General features: G+C 44.3%; 1 protein-coding gene across 2 annotated transcripts in view; it reads right to left on the bottom strand.

Annotated features, from left to right (window-relative positions):
• Positions 1-873: 873 nt before the first annotated feature.
• Positions 874-23,511, bottom strand: part of SLC22A23 (solute carrier family 22 member 23) — a 153,601-nt gene continuing 130,963 nt past the window's right edge. For both annotated transcript variants that reach the window (XM_084850431.1, XM_084850432.1), the window contains 4 exons: positions 19,319-19,551; positions 16,304-16,336; positions 14,319-14,442; positions 874-7,461 (listed from right to left, as the gene is read on the bottom strand). In XM_084850431.1, coding sequence (XP_084706557.1) covers positions 7,104-7,461; positions 14,319-14,442; positions 16,304-16,336; positions 19,319-19,551 — 748 coding nt within the window. In that variant the 3' untranslated portion in view covers positions 874-7,103. The remainder of the gene's footprint in view (positions 7,462-14,318; positions 14,443-16,303; positions 16,337-19,318; positions 19,552-23,511) is intronic.

The raw sequence follows: 23,511 nt of genomic DNA, 5'->3' as shown, positions 1-23,511 counted from the left end.
AAAAAATCGTGGACCGATGTGGAAATCGGACAGAATGGACTTCCGACTGAATACATGCAAAACTGAGAAAGACTGGAAATACACTGACTTGTTCACCCCTATTGTGTGCCACAATCCTGTAGCTCAGGTGGGCATCTTGTGGCTCTCCAGATGTTGTTGGACTGGAACTCCCATGAGCCCTAGCCAGCATAGCCAGTGGTGAGTCATGATGGGAGAGTTACAGTTCAATAACATCTGGAGTGCCGTAAGTTGTCCACCCCTGCTGTAGCTACAGCTAAACTACCATTTTCCCCTGTGCTGGAACAGGCCGGTTGGGAGACTTCTCTCATGCCCTCTGGAATGGTTTATCTTTCTGTCCTATCTTCCTTTTCCATGGATCCATTTTCATTCTCCCTAGGAGGAAACGCCTTTTATTGCTACTTTTCCTTCCTACAGCCATCACCTGAACTTCCAACAGCCTAATCAGACAAAGACGAGTGAGCAGTTGGAACAATCTGTCTCCCTCATTCTGGAAGCTTCTCTTCATGATAACTCCTCCTTACCCCAAAGCATAACAATGTTCACCCTTTTGCTTACTTGAGTAGAACTTTGCCACGCTTGCATACTTGCCTCCATCTAAACAAAATTGATAGCTGCTTTACCGTTTCCCTTTTGTCTAGACAAAAAGTTGGCCTAAGATGCACTTCTTAAAAAGAGGGTGGTGGCGGCAGCAGCGTAGAATGTATATATGTGTTCCTGTGCGTTTGTGTATGATGGAACTTAATCTATTTCAACTTGTGCTGTATTACCCAAACTGATGGAGGTTTGGGCAAATGATGTATTGTCAAGCAGGGCAAATGATGTATTGCCAGCAAGAAAGACAGACAAGGTATGGGATGCTTAATGGGGCAATGTCTTTTTATTCCTGTACATTTACATACAAAGTTGTTCAGTAGGTACAACGGATGTAACATCATGCAGACATTTAGCTTTTAAGACTGTTTCTTCAGTAGTTGATTTTTAAGCTTGTGCTATGAAGAAGCACCAAACTACTCATGATAAAAAAAACCCATACAGTTAACAACAATTAGTCAAGAAAACTTCATCAGAAACTGGGGGAAGGGGGAGGGAAATCTCACCCACTACAGACATAGCACGCTGCTCCATTCCCAAAAAAAGGTTTTCATACAATACATTTAAAAATGAGGTTTTGTTAACTTTTTTTTTTTTAATCAACCGTGAAAGGTCTGCCACACTTAATTGTTGACTTTCTGTCCCAGATACAGATGCAACTTAATATGACATTCAGAGTTCATTTTAATGGCACTTCTGAGTTTGGTGATTTCCCCCCCTTTTGTTTGGTTTGAGGAACTGGCAACATAAATGAAGTACTTCCAATTAATAAAGAACAAAACAACCGCAGCCAACAGTTCAAAACACCCAAATAGGAATTTGTTCCTGTAAGCATCCATATCATGGTTTATACTCTTGGTAACATAAATGGTTAAATAAACTGGTTTTTTATTCTCTTTTAAAGTTCAATCCTGATTTTAACTTTCATGCTGTTAAAAAGATTTGAGATAGATAAAAATAAATAAAAACCAAACAAAAACCAAACACCAAACTGGCTGACCTTGGCTCATAGAAAACAGGAAAAATAATAATTAAGTGGACAGTATATTTGCCGTTGCTTTCCGTTAGGGTAAACGTCAGAACTTGTTACGTTTGGTGGGATTTATACCTCCCTCTTTTTTCAGGCTTGGCAACCCCCTTAGGGGCCCCAACTGGAATGATGAGCCAGTTGGCTCTTGAGCTCCACCCCATAGGTTTCTACGAAACCTGCCAAATGTTATGTGCCATCTAAAATCATATGGCAATGAGCAAGGATTTGATAGGTCCTCAGCCTCCAGCCACCCTGTGCTAAAGCTGTTCTTGTAATTGCACAGCTATAGGCTGAATTAGCTTTTGCCACACCACCATTGACCCATATCTAGGATGGCTTGTGGTGGCACACCAGAAGCTGATCTGAGCACCTGTTGGCAAGCAACTCCCTTCACTGCAGTCTGTCATGGCTAGACGTCTGTGGCTGCCACAGGCTGAGGCTGTAGTGACAATGACCCCACTCTCCAGCACTGGAGTTACTGCTTGTTCCTGAGCAGGAAAAGAATGGCACTGAATATTGGGTCATTGCCAAAGGATTACTTCTAATGGGCTGTTCAAACAATCCCTCTCATGCATTCAATTAATGTAGGAGGGGGTTGTGGAATCGTATCTGCAATCCATGCCGCAGTATTGCCAATGGGGCCTAATGGATGTCGACGCAAAGGCCCCCTTTCACCCTACTGCCAAATATATGGTCACTGATGGGAGAGGCCAGCGGGAGCAATTCCGCTCCTTTTCTTAATCGGTGAGTGTGTTCTTTTGAACAGTCTCCTTTCTGTTAAAGAAAAGGAGTACCAACAAAGATCTGAGGAGTGCAGGCTGGGGACAAACAACAGAGCTGAACGTGGCATGATAGAGGATTGCAGCCACTGGTTTCTTTTTGCCTCTGCTCAAATAGAATTTTGCAGCTCTTTGAAGTACAACAAAAACACTGCACGACCTGTTCATCAGGGACAATAGTAGGATAAATAGCCAGCACCACCTCTGTCATTCCTGTAACATCCACACACTGAAAAAATATATGCCTGCCTCTAAACCCCCCAAGTTTTCCATATATGCTGTTGTGGAGCCTTAGAAGAAGCCCTGTGAAGTCTCATCTCCTTGAAAGCGGGCTTGTCAAACTTGCAGTCCTCTGGCTGCGTGTGCGCAGGCTAGTGGTATCTGAAGGGCTACTAGGAGCCACGTGCACCTGCAAACTGCGCTAGAGAAGTAAAAACAGAGTCTAATCAAAATGGCTGATAGGCTGAGACATATAGCTGATGTACCACGAAAGGCCGAGGGGCCCAGCATTTGACAGGCCGGTCATAGTTAACATGAAAGATACTCAAATGAAATGCTTGGAACTGGAGGATGTCATTGAGACAGCCCACTTGTTCCTGCAGAGAAGTGGACCTCGGGATGCTACAGCCACCCTGCAATGACCCGCAACCCATTCATCTTGACACAGCCCAGCAGCTATGTCTGCTGTGGTCCACCAGGGATTCAAGACATCTTGTTTTCTTCTGCCTATGTGGAATCTCGAGGTCGGGGGGTGCTTCCAGACACGGCTTTTATTCTGCTATCACCCTGCCTCAAACATGGAATTTTACCGGGGGAGGGGCCAGACGACATCATCTTCCATTTGTAACTCTCCCATGTTTTCCCACCACTTGTTCTCTCTTTTTCTTTTACCACAACAAAACATCTGTCATGGACGGAAAGATAGAAGAGCTGCACAATGCCTTGTGCTAGGAGCTCTCTATCGGGAAGCACCCAGGTCTGTCAAGCACCTGGAGGGCACAGGAAATGAGTGGTCTTTGCAAGTTGCACAGGACTGCAATATAGCATATTCAGTAGTGTCCTCTTGCTGAGTAGCCCAGGGTGAAGGCACACATTAGTTTAAAGACATAGCTGCTATGTCTTTTTCTTTTTTTACTCCAGAGTAAACACAGGCATTCAAATCTGGATCAGGACCCTAGCATGGGGGGAGGGGGGCTTTAAATCACCCCACTGTGCTTATAATAAGGCCCCGCACCTGCAATATATATTGCCAAATAGTAAGCTATTAAAGCCAATGGATCAGTATTTGGCAATATAAACTGCAGGTGCGGGGTGCCAATCCTGAGCAAGGGTAAAGGTTAAAAGTCACCCTACCACTCAAGCTAGGATCCTGATCCAGATCAGTGTCCCTGCACTTACTCTAGAGCAAAAAAAGAGAAAAAAGCTGTACCTGCTAGCTACAGCTTTAAAGTAATGTGTACTTTGGGTCTAATTTAACGTTTGTCTTGTCTCTTCATCATACCGGACTTGAATCAGGTAAACGACATGAGTGATTAGACAGGTATTGAAGTATTTGTTTTTTAAAACCTCTTCAACAAATGATGGAAAATTAAGTCATGCTTTTGAAATGAGCAACCCGTAAGATAATTTGGGAACTAATTGTAAAGTACTAATTCCAAATGTCAGCTTTCAAATCAAAATAAAAAGGGAGAAACACAAATCAAGATTAATTTCATTAAAATTATGTTGTTGTTTTAAAAATCACCAAGCGTTCCTGTCACCTTACATTATTGTTTAAATATGTTGACACAATGTTTTTCTCTCTTGCTTTGCTTGTTTGTAAAGTTAAGGAGCATCACATTGGAACAGGAAACTAGAAAGCAAGGCAGGTGACAGGAATGAGCACAAGGACTTTTAACAGTGTTAAAATGCAATAAACTCCATCGGCTGGCAAGTGGTCAAACATGATTTGTACTCTATTCTAAGAATATATGCACAGAGGTGGGAATTAAAAAGCTGTTCCGTACCACACGGATTGCAAAAAAGTGCTGTGTGTTCGCTCGGAGCCTTCACATGTCGATAACCAATTCTCTCCTTCAAATGCTTTTCAAGGCCCCACTCCCTTTAAAAACAAATCAGATTTATCCTTCATAGATTTTACTAGAAACCTGCTGTTCCTGATTATGTAGCTTGTAAAAAGCATTATATAAAAGGCAAAAGGCATCACACAAATTTGGCACATGAATACTGCACAATTCAGAAAGGCTTTATTTTTCAATGCGAACGGAAGGTTGTAATTGTCTGGCCATTAAATAAGTATGGAGGAGAGGCGGCCATTTTGGTTGCTAGAGCCAGACAGTTGACTAAGAGAGTGTAAGAAAGATTGGACTCGCACTTTTTCAGCAAGTCCCACTGAGGTGAACACAGCAGTGGCACTTCAGGGGGAATAACAACAACAACAACAGTTGACCACTGAACAATCCAGTGTTTTGTTGTTTTTCTTAACAGGGTTTGAGAAAGATTTCCCCGAGCATCTCATCCTCTGTATGAAAGTTAGCAGCTTACAACAAACATTATTATTCTTCTCAAGTACATAAACTCCCATCTCTTCTGCAGGCCCATTTTGCCCCCTGGGCATTAGCCAGCCAGCCCCAGAGGCTGCGCTACTTGCCCCATGACAAGCAGTCTTGTTGGTCTGGGGCAACTCATGGGAATGCGAAACGCAGCCTGAGAGAGGGAAGAGGAAGAAGAAACACAGATAAGTCAAGTCAAGAGACAATATATAGAGCAAAGAAGGGACACGGCAGAGAGGGAAGCACTGGAGCAACATCTTCCCTTTGCCCAAGAGTGCAGGATGGACACCAAACAAAATGACAGTCAAATGGATGGCTCTGTACATCACCACACATCTGGCTGCTGCATTCATTTAAATGGCTGGCTGGACCACTGGGCAATCAAATCACAAATGCATGGTCTGAGTGGAAGGGGAGGGAGTGGGGCAGGTAACTGTATGCAAAACGGCCACAGAACTTCCTTGCCTGACGGTGGCTCTGAATGACTCTTGCGGAAGAACCAAGGCTTAAACGGCCAAGGCTTGGGTAAGAACGAAGGTTAAAACAGCCGGTGCAAATTAAATTACTGCAGGCTCTTTGAGGAAAGAGGAAGGAAGAAGGGTTCTTTGCTTCATTAGCACCCTGTCCCTAGACGCATCTTATGCAGAAGCAGGCCCTGTTGAACTTCAGTGGAAGTTACTTCCAAGTGCATTTAGGATCAGAGTGTTAAGCGCCTATTCTCAGCCAAGTGATCCTGTGGGACTGGCTTATTTATTTTATTGTGGGGGGCGGGGATAAGAAATCCTGCAAGAGCACTTGTGATTTTATTTTGGTGCACTTAATGGCCATTCCCCATAGGTTTTCGTGCTGGAGATGGCAGTCAGCTGACAATATGCAACCCTATCTTTGAAAAACTCTATTACAAATCTTGTAAGTAGATCACTCTGGCCTCTACTTAAAACATCCAAAGAGCCCTTTCAATTGCTCATTTCCCCTTTCCCCCTATCTTCTTCCCCTAGTCTTAAGCTTTAACCTATTATGTCAGTTTATTTACAGCTTGTCACTTATATTCATCCATCAGAATTCAACAGTCTTGGGGACGATGAGGGTACAGAGCTGAACTGATGTTGGGATATCCAGAATTCCAGCCTAGCTGCTTTTGGAACAAGCATTTTAGAGTCCCAAACCCTTCTGGCCATCTTTTCCCCTGCCCAACCTGGAGATAATCTCCTAAAAAATGCTACCTAATAGTTTTGAGGCCTCCTGTTAAGTTAAAACCACTCTTGGTAAAGTCTTGAGTTTACCGTCGAGTAATGCCTTCTGAAATTACTTCTTGTTATTATTAATAAACACTTGCAAGGATTCTCTATAAAGAGACACACTTCTAATTTAAATCCATGCACCTGATCTCCATTGGAAAAAAACGTAGCTTGCCTGTGCAGTGGTTCATTTTCGGCTTTGAACTGCAAGTAATATGTGGACTCCTCTATTTTTAAAATTTAGAAAATAGCCTTTATAAAATACACTAGGGCTCACTAGTCAAACTCTTGTTTTTGCTACCTAGAATTTCAAGTCAGAACTTTGAATGCACACTTATTACAGTAGTTGGGGTGGAGGAAAGGGAGGATCAGATTACCTGGAGAGACCAAGAAAACTGGTTGAACCTAAAATGTCAGCAGTCAATGAAATTCATTGTCGCAGCAAGAGATACCGCATTCCTCCAACAAAAAACATAAGAGATGATTAAAGAACACACATGAAATGAACCCCATGATTTCTTTCTTGGAATGGCTTCTCTTCTTGAAAACAGCATGGCTTCATGTTTGTGGTCAACAAGAGGAAAAGGGAATAAAGTGCTTCATGGAAACAAAAAAAAAAAATCATCAAAATAAATAGAAACATTTCATGGCAGGAAGAAAAGAAATGGTCGGATGGGTGGTTATCTCCAGCCAGTTTGCTTTGAAGATGCATTTCCCTCCATAACTGTTTCCAAATCAATTTGCACACCCCAATCAACGATTCCTACAAGAAGCGGCTTTAGCAGCAGAGTCCAATTCCCCTGTGTATCCATCCCTTCCGTCACTGTTCTGTAAACCTTTTGTTGAAAACACTCCCACGCCTATGTGCTGCTGCTGCTCCTCCTCCAGCTAGCTACATCGCCTTCATCCCATTGGCAGTGACACTCTCGGTCACCCCGTCGCTCACGGCTCCCGAATCATGGAGGCCAGAGTAATCCTTGAGTTCAGAGTTTGTCAGCAGCAGGGGCTGCTCCCCCTTCTTGTGTGGCAAGAGGGGCTGCCGGGTGTAATGTTCGCCATCAGGAATGTTCTCTGGCAGGTTCTGGTTTTTGCTTTCCGGCAGGAGGAGAATGCAGATGATGCAAATGAGTGTGCAACAGGCAAAGATCACATGGTGGAGGAAGTAGCCTTTCTGGTTGTGGAGTTCCATGATGGGCGCTGTCAGCATACCAAAGCCTGCGCTAGCCTGGACCAGGCCAAGCCCACCACCCCTACGGAAACAAAATGAATTCTCATCAATAGTCCAAACCGATCTATGAGTTTCCATCAGCAATGCTATGGTGTAGTATCTAAAGCAGATTCCAGTGTGCAGCTGCACAAATGGTACAGCCCTCACCAGACAACTACATCGCCTCTGAAATGTATTACTTATATGTTGCCTTCTTTTAACAACAAGAAAACCCAAGGCAGTTTACAACCAACCTGTTCTGGAGGGGGTTGCACTCCCCCTAAAGGATCAGGTTCGTAGTTTGGGGGTGCTCTTGGATCCAGAACTGTCACTTGAGGCACAGGTGAACTCAGTGGCACGGAGCACTTTTTATCAGCTTAGGCTGGTATACCAACTACGCCCTTATCTGGACAGAGATAGCCTAGCTACAGTTATCCATGCTCTGATAACTTCTCATCTGGATTACTGCAATGCGTTATACGTGGGGCTGCCTTTGAAAACGGTCCGGAAACTTCAGCTGGTCCAAAATAGGGCAGCAAGATTGTTAACAGGGACTGGCCTGCGAGCTCATATTACACCAGTATTTTTCCAGCTGCACTGGCTGCCAGTCCATTTCCGGGCCCGATTCAAAGTGCTGGTGTTAACATTCAAAGCCCTTAACGGCTTGGGGCCAGGTTACCTGAAGGATCGCCTCCTCCCATATGTGCCTGCCCGGACCTTAAGATCATCATCAGCGGCCCTTCTCCGTGAGCCCCTGCCAAAGGAAGTGAGGCGGGTGGCTACTAGGAGGAGGGCTTTTTCTGTTGTGGCACCCCAGCTCTGGAATGAGCTCCCTAGTGAGGTTCACCTGGCGCCCACATTGTACTCCTTTCGGCGCCAGGTGAAGACCTTTTTATTTTCCCAGGCATTTTAGCTTTCTAAAATTTTTATCTTTGCTGTTTTAAATCTGTATTTTAAACTCCTGTACTGCTGCTAGGTTTTATTGTGGTTGTATTGTTATATTGTGGTTTTAATGTTCTATATATTTTAAATTGTTTTATTGTGTGTTGTTTGGTTTTAGTTTTTGTGAACCGCCCAGAGAGCTTCGGCTATTGGGCGGTATAGAAATGAAATAAATAAATAAATAAACAAACAAACCATTATAAGATCACAATGGAAAACATTAGCATGTATGTATTGTGTACCGCTGATGTTTTGGTTCTATGTTAAAATCGGTATGTACCGTAGAACAAAAATGAAACAGAAACAAAACAGAACATACCAAACAAGGCCTAGCTACAGCAATCCTATCACCCCAAGCAAGTTTTACAGTGATGCCCCTGTGCGTTTTCTGCTATTCTAGATACCAAACCATGCACTCTCCTGGAGCACCCTAAAGTAGTCCTTCCCTCCACTGGAGGGGAACAGACCCCTATCAACAAATTAACCAAACTTACTAAAACAAGCCTAAATTGTGTCAAAAAGATGGCAATTAGTAACCCAAAATAAATTCTTCTCCCAGCATCTTCCTCAAATAAGATGGTTCCCAGGTTACCACAACCCTATCCTACTTCACCCTTGAATCCATTATAAGCCAAAAGATGAGTACTGTGGAAGACTTTTGTCTATGTTCAGGGTTGGGCTTACACAAGATAGAACACGACAACACCAGGGGTGGCCAGGGCCTATAAAAGCAAGAGGAGCAGCTGGTTGGCTGGTAAATGATGCCCCAGAATGAAAATGGGGGTGGAGTTTGAAAGATGCACTTCAAGCTATCTGTATTTGAGAGAGAGACAGATTTCAGAAGGAGTACGTTTTAGGTCCATAAGACCTCACTGTACCAAGTAGTTAGTCAGATTTTTAACCTGCCCATCCCAGTGGCCCTGTCACAGACTAGCAATGCCCTGTTCTGCGAGTGGAAGGGAAAATAGGCAAAATAGTGTGCCCACACCCCTTTTTGCCCTTCCCTTCTTTTTCTGCTGTGACTAGGTGATAATCTTGTTCCTTTGGCTGCCTCCACCAAACCATCCTTAAAACTCTACCTACTTTAGGTAGTGTGAGGGTTGGCTATTAGATGTGGGGTGGGTAACCCCCCCCCCACAATACAGACCACAAAGTTTCAAATAACCAATTTTAAATTCTACTGAAGAAAAATGCCAATACAGAAAAGTTTTAAAATCTGAATGGATACACACAACACACAATATGACCAATAGGGTAATAAAAGAACCAGGGATAAATGCATCCTGCTAACCTAACTAGACTGTGTCTCTATTTTATCTGGGTCCCTAATCCAAGCAATATCCTACTATCATTGATCCAGTTCTCTCAATCAGTTCTCTAGTTCCAGCAGCTCTGAGGCTTTGTTTCCTCTAGGACTCTGGGCTCCTTCCTTCCTTCCTTCCCTGCCTTTCTGCCTAGGCTTTTATTTCTCAAAATTATTTTTTTCCTCCCCAACTCCAACCAGTAAGGAGGGTAGTTTCTTGTTCATTTCTGCAAACTAAGTTTCTATTTCCAGAGTTTAAAACTCCCTGCCACCTTCCTCTTACTCTGACCTTCTGTTGAACCTCATAATCTCTTGGCTTCCTGAGCTCCAGGTTCCAACTAAACCTTTGACCTCTAAACTTTCAACCTTTTGGCTGAAGCTCACACACACACACACACACACACACACACACACATATCTAACCCCATAATACCCTAAAACCAAACTAAATACAAAAATAGAGGGCAGCTCTGTTCTGTCACAGGCCCAAAGCATAACAACACTTAACACACAATTGGAAAAAATCCAGAAGCATACAATACCCATGAAAATCCAGATACTATATATTCAGAGAGAAAATTACCTCATACAACCTAACCCTAGCTAATCAACAGAAACAAGGAAGTCTTCCAACTGAAAGTGCTGCGGTTATACTGTCTGCGTTAAATTTGCCCTCATTCATTGAATACAACATAACAACCTAGCATTCTAGCAAGTGGGAAAATACTTGCTAGAATGTACAAGTAACAACCACAAGAAATTGCCAATCTGTAAAAATAATAATGGCCCACTTACTTTCATTAGTAAGTCCTTGCTTTCTATCTCCAGATAGCTTAGGAACTTTGACTTGTGAAATTCTCTGTGTTATCACTAGGGAGTAGGCTTTACTCAGATTTATTTAGTGGGCAGCACAGGATAGGGATGTATGATAATTTCATTCCTGTCCGCAAATCATGTAAACATGTCCCGTTCACAATCCCGGACGCAAACGCAAGCAAGAAGACAATTCTCTGGAATTTTTTGCAATTTTCCAAACTTGCATTTATGCTCAAAAGTGTGCACTTCCAAAAATGCAGAACTCCTCCCCAAATCTGCATTTGCAGCAGGCCCCTTCTTAAAAGAGGCATTCTGTTTTGGGGAGGGGGCAGGAAAAAGGGGGATGCCTCTTCTAAGATGGTTCCTGTCAGCCATGCTTTTAGGTAACTTCCTGTTTCAAAAATAATTTAGAGGAGTAGAGGACATGTTCCTCCCCCTTGCACCACCCAGTCCTCTGCACTATCAACACCATGTTCTAGTTTTATCTTTTATCATCTTCCTTTTCTTTCTTTTTGATCCCCCCCCATTCATTTGTTTCTCTCTCTCTCTCAATATAATACCAGAGTAGACAAATTAGCATACATGAAAGCAAAAAATGTAAATGGTTTAATATGCAAGGCACAGCCAAGAATGATCAGCAACTTGGGGCTTGTTTAACCATTAAAGATTCTGAGAGTTGCAATCCTTCTGGAACGTGCAATGGTATGCAGGCTATTTTATGTGGCATGGATAGCTGGTTATCCCACCATTGCCAGGTGAGAAGGGGGTGGGCTGGTGTGTGTGTCACATAGGCACAAGCACTCTGGTGTCTATGGAGGGCGTTTTAGCAGAGGCCACCATTATCAGATGCCAATGCCAACCAATTATGTCGCTGATTTGTGCACAGACCTCTAGCAACCTGCGTCAACGTGTCAACCCGCAACAGGCCAGGCAGGCCTATTCCCTGTTGGGCGGTGGCAGGTGACGGATGCCTATGCCTTCCCTCCCTTGGCCACCACTACATGGTGGTGTTCAACAGCACACTGTGCACCTGTACACTGGCTGTACCTGGATCCCAGGACTGGTTTCCTGAGAAAACAAGTCCTCTCTACTTATAATCCGCCAGCCAGCATAGCAGAGCTGGCAGGGGGATTCTGGGAGCTGTAGTCCGATACAATTCTTTTTCAGCTTCCATCAACATTTCCAATTCCTTTCCTTGCACATGTAACAAACCAGAAGCTGAGACAAATGTCAGGACGTTTTGTTACCCAGGATAACTCATCATGGCACGCAGGCCTCAAGCACAGACAGGATACCTTTTGTCCATTGCTGCTAATGGTCTGCAGATTCACCGAGTGGGAAAAGGGGTGAGAGATCCCTCAAACTGTGAGAAATGAATGATGGCAACTTATTATCCAGTTGGTGAATACACCCTTACCCTCTCCTGCAATTAACTTGTTCTACAAAAAATTCTCATTCTGTTTTGTAGTGGCGAACCCACACAGAAACACACATACACAGTTGCTCCATCAACAAGTTTACTGCAGAAGGATCAGGAATTTCATTTTGTTAACTGTTCAAAAGCAGCTTTATAATGAACTCCTTGGTGCAAGGACTTAAAATTCTTCAGTGATGCCTAAGCACTTGGCACATGGGACTGGAGGAACTGAGCAGAACTAAGGGATCAGCATACTAAAAATCTCAACAAATGATGTTATAGCAAAGAGCTTCCACGCCACAGCTCTTGGATATGTAGTTTGGGAATGAAAGCACATTCTTGATGCTTGAATCTGGAGCTGTTCATAACCAGACTTTTGCTTGTGATAATGGAAGTGTAAAATTTAGTGCAGCTTTCCCTAGCCCGGCACCCTGCAGATGGGTTGGACTACAACTTCCATCATGCCCAGGGATGATGGGAGCTATAGTCCAACCCATCTGCATGGCATCTGGTTGGAAAAGGCTACTGTAATGAATGCTACTGACTTCTCCTTCCTCTTCTCTTCTCTTCTCTTCTCTTCTCTTCTCTTCTCTTTGCTGTTGCTTTGTTTTAAAAGACCGTGTGCTAGAAACATTTCAAATAATTGCACCTTGGGTTATGACACTCTACAAAATCCAACTGGATTTATTCCTTGGGTTTATTCCTTAATCAACCTAAAGATTTTGGAAGCCCTCCCAAGGGAGATATGATTGGTGCCAAAGCTGTATACCTTTCAGTATCAAATTAAAATGTTTTTGTTTGCCCAAGCATTTTGAAGAGAATTTTGAAATTTTAAAATAGTAAATGTAATTCACTCTAAATTGTTTTTAGAATGATTATTTTTTGTTTGTTAGTTTTATGGTTTTTATGTCTCCGTCTAATTCTACTGTTGTATCATTTTTATAATTTTATGTACACCAACCTGGGATCACCTTTGGTGATGAAGGATACAGAGAATTCTAAAATAAAGGCAATAATGTATTGAACAGTAGCCTTAATAACTTCCAGCTATAGCAAAGGCTTGCTGGCTTTTCTCTCATCCAATTTACATGTAAAAGCTACCGCACAGACACAGATGGCTGACTGTGTGTAAGTCTGCTGGTAAGAAAACAAAATAGCAGTGGTCTGTCAGTTTTTGGATACACGATGCAATTGTGATTGGACAGAATGGATGTGAACAATGAGCTGAACAGACCCATAGCAACCATGCAGCTGCTGGAAATGGCAGCACAGGCTGTGTGCACACTGTAGATGTGTGACTCGCGTGTGATCAGGGATACATGTGGAGTGTGGCATTGGAACTTGTTGCAGGATGCAGTGGAGAGTGGCTTACCACCCCCCCGGAGCCAAACTAGGTGATACATTAACGGCATAATCCTTACTTATGCATGTTTAGACAGAAAGAAGTCCTACAACTCCCACCTTTCCCCAGTCTAAGCATACATAAGATTGCTCCCTAAATGCATGATTGCACGAGTGTGCCTGTTTTTGTTTTTTAAACCAAGGGTGGAATGGGAGGGGCCTAATCAGAATCAGGACCACAACACATGGGGTGGGGGAATACCGCCCCCCCCCCCGATCTCATGGTCCTGATGAAAATTGCTCCTGTCCCACAAAGCTGCTATTCCTCATTGGATGGAAACTACCATTGGTGCCAATCATGCATTTAACATATTACCAAATTTGGCCCAAAGTGGCCATCCCAAACACTAGTTGCTGTCAGAAGTGCTTCTGAGCGCAGGGAGTGGGAGAACAGTTCAGATTCTGAACAGGAACCGCCAGACATGGGGGAGGTATCTTCCCAAGCTAGTCCAGATATGGATAGGCAGGCTCCTCAGGTTTCAAAGGTCCAGCTGGAGGAAGGTCCCTCATCACCCCCCCCCCCCGTGGCAGACAGCGAACATGGAGAGGCAGTGTTTGGTGAGTCTGAATTAATAGATGCAAGGCGCAGATGCAGAGCCAAGAGGGAGATGGCAGGGGCAGAACTTAGAAGGTCTTCCCGATTGGCCCTGAGTGAACAGCGGTGCTTAGAAACCTCACGAGAGACCTCCCCCCACCCTTTAAGTTAGGCTAGTGAGCCCGCCTTTCTTTCAAATGGTGGGCAACTTTCGCAGCTACCTTTCAAACCCCCTGAAGGCATTTCCTTGCAGACTGAGAGTCACGGAGAATTTGCATCTGTATGCCCCTTTGTGGTAATGGAATTAAAAGCTGTAGATTGGAGCCTCTTGTCTGTGTTTGATTCGGCATTTGAAGATCAGTGGGGGCAAAGGGAAACCTGACAGCTGCTGACCAGCATTCTAAGATGCCAGTGGGCTGCCTTGTATGAAAATAAGGGAACACAGAATGCCTCCTCTCACCCAGAGTGAGCTTTTTGTTGCCATACCTTATTACTGTTGGTGTGATTTCTGCACAGAAGAAAACACTGAGACTTCCAACTGCGTGTGATGAAAACATACCCACGATGGAAAAAGCAGTGGAGAATTTGTCCTTTACGGTATCACTCATACCTGTTAAGACACATGAAGACAAGTTAATTTCCATTTCACTAATAATTACCAATATGCAGTGTCCTTTTAAAGTTCTCCTCTACCAAATACTCTCTCTCTCTACACATCTACAGCTCTCTTCAAAGACCTTAATTGACCTTTTGAACTCTTCATACAGGGTGGTGCAAAGGAAGAGCAAGGGCCAATAAGTCAGGCTTATTGCACAGTGTGTAGCTGTATCTTTTGTTTGTTTGTTAGATTAATCACAGTTGCACATAGGGTGGGATGGGGGATTTTTACTTTGAAAGCAGCATACAGTGAGGGGAGGCACCACTGGGAACTTTTTTTCTAAGGCCCTAAGTCATGTGTGTTGGGGGGCTTGGGAGACAAATATTTGAGTAGGACACAGCTGGGGAGTGAAGAGATGTGCTTCCCTTTGCTGCAAATTACATTGAAAGTAAGACCTCTCCCACCCCCCTGTGATTGTAATTAACGTAACAAAAACCATGACATAGTTACATGCTACTTAATGACCTGGTTCACACATAATGACAGCCCAGAGTACGGGTTGAATACGGGTTGTTGTTGAATCATAGGTTGTCGTTACGTGCGAACCCTGCACTCTGGTTTACTATGGGTTGTTAACCACAAAAACCCCTGAGTTCACAGGCCAACAACAAACCATGGGTTCTCTTCCTGGATTGTTTGTTGTTAGCAACCCATAGTTAAACCATAGTGCAGGGTTCACACACAACAACCCACAATTCAACGATAACCCATACTCAACACAGTATGGGTTGTCGTTATGTGAGAACTAGGTTAATAGGTGTAATGTGCAGCTGAGCCCTAAGAGGGTGGATATTTTCACACCAATTAAATGCATGCCTGTGGGTGAAGGTGAGATTAAATACAATTTCTTATGCCAGTTCAAAGTATTTTGTCACACTCCAGTGTGACCGAGCAACGGAACCAAGGGCAGGACTTATGCAGATAAAGAGGCAGGGCTATGCAGATAGGAGCAGGATTGATTCTTAATGGCTGGGGTCGCTGGGGCAGGGTGCAGGTTGAGCTCTCTGTGTCCCTGCACTTTCTTCCATATAAGTGCTATTCATTCCTACAGAGAAAAGTAAAGTGCTGCACTTGAGGGACACTCTTGCAGTGAAGGCAAAGCCTGTCCTCCACCCCCGGCACTGAACGGACTAGCCCTCAGTGTGATCCTCAGAGACAACAGCCACCAGTGCCACACTGTGATGGCATACAGCTAATGGCTGAACATTCTCCCGTAAGAGAATTTCAAAACCTCATTGTAGCCGAGGATGGATAGCTTTCATGCCCCAACGAAAACAAAGTCGGCCAAGAGGATATTGTGACTTGACATCTAGACAAAAGCACTGTGGAATTTTTTGTTTGTGAATTCCAATACGAGCGGACGGGATACTACACACAGGACTACAGAGGCTGCCTTCTACTGAGTCAGACCCTGGGTCCATCTAGCCCAGTACTGTTGACGCTGACTGGCAACTTCAGAGCTTCAGGCAGGAGTTTTTCCAGCCCTGCCTGGAGATGCCGGGAATCAAACTGATGTGTGGATCAGAACTTATCCATCAGATTTCCTGAAGGTTTCAGTGCAGCTCTCAGTTCATAAAATATATGAAAACAGTTTTGAAGTGCGCATGTCAAGAGCTTATGTTTAATAATACAAATTTAAATGAGAATTGCTGTGCAGGTTATTCACTTGGGAAGAGGGGAGAAGTGGGTGAGCCTGAAGCCTGTACTTGATCCAGCCACAAGTGCTGAGGCGGTAGGAGGGAAGTAACATCAGAAAAACATGGATAATCTAAAATAAGTAAGTTGCATTTGAAAACTGATTTGAAAACTGTACCTGAGTCTGGAAGTTTACTGTATTTTCCTATCACTGGATTCAGAACCATCAATAGATTAAAGCGTGAGAAAAAGAGAACGAACAAATAAGAGCACGTGAAGAAAAAATGCAACAATTAAATGGCAGTTATGACAAAAAGTTAACATTAAATTACACCAACCTTCCCCAATCTAGCACCCTCCAAGATGTGCTGGACTACAACTCCCATCATTCCCAGCCAGCATGCCCAATGATGGGGATTGTAGTCCAGCACATCTGAGGGCACCGCGTGGGGGGAAGCTACATTACACCATAAAGTAGTCCCCTTGCCTGTCCAGCACATTTCCTCTTCCCTGCTATGGTAGAGGGAGGAAATGTATTCTCTCCCAAAATGCCTGGCAGGGTGTGCAATTTTCTGTCTGATTCCCAATGGAAGGATAGAATTCTAATTAGACAATAACAATCAACCGCACACTGGTGAGCTTTCTAGGTCTAGAATTAGTGCAGAGACTAAACAAAGGCCTTTATGTTGATAACGAATAGAGAATTTTTAAAAAGAGTCACAATTAGCTGTAACACCCAGGAGGGGGTTGTTAGAAAGCGAGACCCTGAGACATTTTCTTTTTTATTCCTGCATCACTCAGCGAAGTTGCCTCTGCCAGAACTCCAAACTGTGTGTACAGATGGAACAATTATTCACAAGCTACTTGTGGCTATAGACAGAAGTGTGTGTGTATGTGTGTGTGTGTGTGAGAGAGAAATGTTCAATAAGGGAACATTCATTCTTGCACAAATCTGGCACCCAGGAACACTGGACATTTTTAGTCAAGAGAATCTTGAAGGTTCCCACTTGAAGTCCTGTCTATTATAAGTCTCAAGACTCACAACTTTGCAATTACCAGAAAGTGGAACCCTCCTCTTTCACTCTATTTTGCACACCCTTGAGTCATTTCTATGCATTGATTGGGTTGGGTCAAGATTTAGTCATAAGCAGAGTACACCCATAGAAATCAGTGGGACTTAGGTCAGCCATGAGTAACTTAATCCCATTGATTTCAATGGGTCTGCTCTCCATATGTCTAAATTTGGAGCCAACCCTGTATGTACATTCAACATATAAATATGAGCAGAGCAGGCTTTCAAGTGCTGCTTTATTGGAGAAGTTTTGTAGCCTGCTTCTATACTGCACAGGCTAAAAATGTAAATTGTTTTGCTTTAGAATCATAGGGTTGGAAGGGGCCTACAAGACCATCGAGTCCAACCCCCTGCTCAGTGCAGGAAGCCTGATTCCCAGGCGGTCTCCCATCCAAGTACTAACCAGGGCTAACCCAGCTTAGCTTCCAAGATCAGATGAGATCGGGCACATCCAGCCCTCTTTAACAGTTGCATTTGACACAGGCATATGTCTGTGCCTCCATAAGGCATGTCCCCATACTGGAAGACCTGTGGCACCCTCAGGTATCATTTGAATAGTGTTCTTTTGAAAGGCATTAAAGAGCCTGAGGGAGTTGCCATGCAACACATCTGGTCAACTATGAGTTAGTCTTTGTACAGGAAGATAGCACTGGACTAAAATTGGGAGCAGACGAGAATCAAGTCTGGTTTAAAGTGGTCTGCTGGTGGTTTGTTTTTGATGGGGTGATTTTTGTACCCCCGGCAGAAATATCGGCCCTGCCTCTGCTCCTTAGGAGCCTAATTCAAATTAGCATGGCAGCCCTTCCCTTACAGCTGGTTGGAGCTACTTCCACCAGACGCAGCAGGATCCCTGGGGCTCAGTAGAATTCTCCTTGCAGTGGTAGAAGGAGGTATCATCAGCCAAAATCTTCTTTTCTGTGCATCCTTTCACAGCAGCCTTCTCCAATCTGGTGCCCTCTAGATGTGTTGGACTACAGCCCCCATCATTCCCAGCCAGTATAGCCAATGGTCAGGAATGCTGAGTTATAGTCCAAAACATCTGGAGGGCACCAAGTTAGAAAAGGTTGCTTTAAAGCATGGGGATCTGTTCCCACACGGAATTTGCAGAGCCTTGATACGTAGTATGCAGACGTTGGCGGAAACAAACATACACCTTGCAGAGATTCAAAATCCCATGATGTTTTGCGCTTTCAAACTTGTGCAGTTCAAACGCAGCGAGCGATGGCCTTGAATCAAAGGGAAAACAGTTCTAAGAAGAAGCTTGCACTGAAGTTAATCAATATTGACACATGGCGGGAGTGTTGGAGTGAAATTTGCTGTTTTTCTCAGAATGCCTGGTCAAATCTGGATGTTCATTGAAAATGTGTCTCCAAAGGAAGCAAGCAGAGAAAATGGGAAAATTTAAAGGGGAACCATTTGTTTTGTCATAATGAAGTCCAGTCTACGTGATATCTGCTCTCTAGAGTGCTTCTACACTGCACTCTAGAGTACACTGTACACTGCACTCTAGAGTACAGAGTACACTGCACTCTGCAGTTCAGCGTCTTAACCACTAAGCCACCGTGGTGGCCCCAGAGTGCTTCTACCTCCCTGTTATAAAACCCAGTTCTAGTTACGGTGTGACTCTGTCTCATCACATGGATGGTTTCCACAGCAGAACTGGATATTCAATCAGAGCTCAAGGGCCAACGAAGAATCCTTCCATGCAACAGGTGGGAACCAAATGGGAGAGATGGATGATTGGTCACAACGAAGCAGACAAGAAGTCTACACTGTATAGACCAGCCTCCCTCAACATGGTTCCCTTCAGAGGCGTTGGACTACAGCTACCATCATACCCAGCCAATATGCTGGGTTGTTGTAGTCTAACACCTCTGGAGGGCACCAGACTGGGGAGGCTGCTGTGGTCACAGCCAAAGAAAGGAAAGAATAAAAGGCCTCAGTCTAGTTATACTTGCATTGTTCTCTCTCTCTCTCTGTTCGTACCAGATCTGCATTGCTAATTTTGGATGTTTCCCTACAACCGCAGTTTCCCACCTATAGCTGAGAACAGCAGCATGTGTGAATTTGAAACACAGTGGCTCTGTAAACCATATACAACGGCCAGATGTCCACACTCACAGTTGAGAAGGCCTAGTTGTAAAAGTGAAGCCAGAGCAGTGAGGATCATGAAGAGCAGCAGTCCCCCTCTCCGCCCAAGGAAACCAACAACTGGGCACATGGCCAGACAGCTTGCCAGAGTAATCCCTGCCATGGTATAGTAGTCCGCATAGAAATTGTTGGTGAGTGACATCTTATCTTCGTGACCCATCATACTCTTTGCAAAGCAGTGGTGTATCCCATACCCAGTCAGCCTGTGGGAGACAAAACATGAGGAATAACAGGGTAGGCCAGGCAGAGAATGAGATATACCCCAGAGCTAGAATGTAGGAAAAAACCTCTCAGGCTAGTCCCAAATGGTTTGTCCTTACAAAAGAGCCAGCATGGTGTAGTGGCAAGAGTGTTGGACTGGGAGCTGGGAGATCCGGGTTCTAGTCCCCACTCGGCCATGGAAGCTCACTGGGTGACTTTGGGCCAGTCACACACTCTCAGCCCAACCCACCTCACAGGGTTGTTGTTGTGAGGATAAAATGGAGGGGAGGAGGATTATGTAAGCCGCCTTGGGTTCCTTGCAAGAGGAATAAAGGCGGGGTATAAATGCAATAATAATAATAAATAAAAGAAAAGATAGAAAGAAAAGGGCAGAATTACACACACACACAAATGCCTTCTTCCTGCTTTCTCCGGATGTCAGATTTTGGGGGCTGGTTCACACAACACGACAACCCACACTCAAGGTTGAGTATGGATTGAGTGTGGGTTGCTGTTGAAATGTGGGATGTTGTGCTGTGTAAACCCAACCGTCCTAACAAACCATGGTTTCTTAACCATGAACAACCACAGTTAGCAATGCAACAACAAACCATGGATTCTCTCTTTGGGTTGTCTGAACCCAGCTGGGGAGGTTATGTGAACAGAATGTTAACCCCCTCCCCAGTTGTGGGATGCATATTCATAATGTTGGATGGCATGCACCACTGTTCCTTGAGGGTAAATTAACCCATGATGGGCTGCCGTGTCATCCGAAATGGCCCATACTCAACTCTGAGTATGGGTTGAGTGTGGGTTGTCGTGTTGTGTGAACCCAGTCATAGCTCTGTGGCAAACCACTTCCAAGCAATTATTCCCAGGGTCTGCCATAACATCTGGCATAGCTTGACCTGTGGATCTTCCCCATCACACAGAGAATTTCTGTGCCAGTAGTGAATGCCATCCAGAACATTCAGTGCTGCCATGTAATTTGGAAGAGCCGTGCGGTGAGTCTTGCTGGACACTACAGTGGGGGAGAGGAGAGTCACTGACTGGGTTCAGACATCATAACAACCCATGGGAGTGGGTTGTCTCATAAGTGGAAATGAATGTGCCTGCTTCTCCTGTGATAAACATCCCAGGACGTCCCTTTCTATGATGTCTGAACCCAGAACTTTGAGCATGGGTTCAAACTCTGGGTTGTGAGTTACAGGTTCAGACATCAAGGAAGCAACCCAGGGAGAAAGTGTCCATGGGTTGTTCATTGCAGAAGAAGTATGGGCAAGCGTGCGCAAGAACCAGCATGCATGCTTACTCCGAGTCATCTTCTAAACAACCCATGGTTTGTTAACTGTAGATTGTTACGATACGTGAAGTGGGTCATTGTGTCAAAGCAGCTTGCCATAGGTAGGCAGGGCTGTGCATGAATGTGGACCCCACCTGAAGATTTGCTTACACTCATGGCACAGCAGCAGTTCTGCTATCACAACTCAAGTTAGACACAGATAGGGTAGGGGTAGCTGCAATTTGCAACTAGCAATCATCGACAAGAGAGCTGGGATGATGTACCTCTTGTGTTCTATACAGCAAGCATGGGCAGAAAGATCTCCAGATGTTTTGGACTTCAACTCCCAGCATTCCTGACCATTGGTCATGCTGGCAGGGGCTTCTGGGTGTTGAAGTCCAAATCATCTGGAGATCTATCTTCTGCCCGCCCTTCCTATGCACCATTTAATGTACCACTGGCACTAAGTTAAATGTTAGCTCAGGCTGTGAAAATTCTATGCTAAAATAGACACTTTCTGTGACCTGTACACATTATGCACACTAACCTATTTTACACACAATTGCTTAATTTGCATAATTTATTCTACTCCTGCTAAATTGGGGAAAGGGCAAAGAATTATGGAGGATACTGAAGCCATGCCCCCTGACCACAAGAAATCCCAACGAGTCTCCTTTTCAGCAATATTTCACTGGACATTCACTGTCTGCATACTTTGAAGCCAATCTTCAAAGATGTAAGGGGATAGAAACTTGCATTTTAAAAAGCAAGCAAGCTCAGATTCAGTGTACCCAATACTGAATTGCATGGATTTTGTGCACTTGCATGGAATTGCACAATACACAGAGCCCTAATATGAAGCAGTACAGTATCAGTGGAAGTTTGGATTAATCATTACTTAAGATCTCTGTCAGCAGACTTATGTAAACGTAGTACCATGAGATGCTTATACACTGATGCCTATTTTGGTGCAAAAAACATGGATTTAGAGAAAGCAGCCAAGGCATTAGCTTCACAGTACTCCCCCCACCCACCCCCAGCAATGGACAATGTGATATTTGTATACATATCAGTTAACATAGTCAGGTGAGCAACAAATGGCCTCTTCACCCTCTCCAGGGGAAATGGCAAATCTAATGCAATGCACAGCTTCATAGTAAGAGCAGACACCAGCAGCAAAGACTAAAGCAAGTCTGAACAATGTGCTTCTATTAGAGGTGTGTGCCCTGTCTTACTGATCCCCCAGGCATCTTGGGAGCTGCCAGCACATGAGCAGGCACTGCGTTCTGCAGGTTCTTGACAATCGTCTAGGGTAGGGTTGGGGAACCTCAGGTCGCCTCCCCCTAGCCCAGCCCCCTTCCTGCTCAACCACTGATTGTTGGGCAGTTTCCCAGCTTTTGTGCAGTTTTTCCCCCATTGTGAAAGGTTGAAATGTTTCTCCAGAGGCTTAGTTACTGGTAGTAATAGCTTTAAGCGGCAATATGTTGGGTTTGTTGTTGCTTTTTAATTTTTGGCCTCACACCTTTTGACTTTAGCCACACACCCTGTGTGTGTGGCCCCTGAAAGCTTCTCTGAAATTGAATTTGACCCTCAAGCTGAAAGAGGTTGCCCACCCCTGCTCTAGCTTTTGCAGTCCCAGGCAGGCATCAAAAATAGGAGGTTGTCTCAAGCCCCGAAGGAGCTACAATCCATGGCTGGTTGGCTGTTTGGCTTGTCGGTCACAAGCTGTATTGGCCTGTTCTAAAGTCTCATTCATCTGGAGTTGGCTGAGCACTATACCCCTTACTGCAAGGGGTAGGCAACTTGATGCCATACAGATGTTTTGGACAACAACCCCCATAAGTCCTGACCATTCACCTTGTTGGTTGGGGCTTATGGGAGTTACAGTCCAAAACATTTGGACAGCATCAGGTTGCCTACCTTGGCCTGACTGCATCCTACCTCTGGTTTCTACTTCTCTGGCAAGCTTTCATGTCATCTTATTATTTCAACCCAAATAGCCCTTTCTTTTCAGGTCACAAAGCTGCCTGCCACCACCAATCTTGGCAATGAGGAGTTCCTAAGATCCAAAGGTTGTGCTGCTTCTTAGAGCAGATTCACACATGCAGGTACATCTCTTGATTGCTCAACAGTTGATGATGGGCAACCAGACATGTGAAATGACTCCCAAGAAAAGTATTGTGATTTGAGGTGATGTTGGGTGATATAAAAGTATCACTTGTTTTAGATCTGTGGTTCTGTCACACACATAGCATGTTACTACTTAATGCTGCAGTAACCACATGATGAACATGGTTATATGAACCTCTCTTAGTGTGGATTCACAAGATCTTTTCTTCTACCATGAGGCAGTTTTGCCAGCCACCTTGTGTTGGTTTGCAGTAACTTAAGGTGATACGCAAATTTATCTGAATGACTGGGTTTGCTCAACACACTAACCCACACTCAGTGGTTGAGTGTGGGTTGTTGTTGGAACTGTGGGTTGTTTGTTGAATCCTGGGTTAGCGTGTTGTCTGAACCCAGGACATTTTCCGCAGGGTGGCTTGTTAACCATGCAGCATGGCTTATTTTTCTTGAATGATCCACCTTGAGAACTCATGGTTTATTGTTGAGTTGTTTGTGGAAGGGTAAAAAATGGAGTAAGTTACTTTTATCATAGTTTACAGGGAATGGTGATTTG

This window comes from Heloderma suspectum, chromosome 4 (assembly GCF_057233095.1).
Source record: "Heloderma suspectum isolate Gila_16-S chromosome 4, 16-S_ref, whole genome shotgun sequence".
NCBI classification, from domain to species: Eukaryota; Metazoa; Chordata; class Lepidosauria; order Squamata; family Helodermatidae; genus Heloderma; species Heloderma suspectum.
Note: the sequence above shows the minus strand (reverse complement) of the source record. Positions and strands in the feature narration are given on the sequence as shown.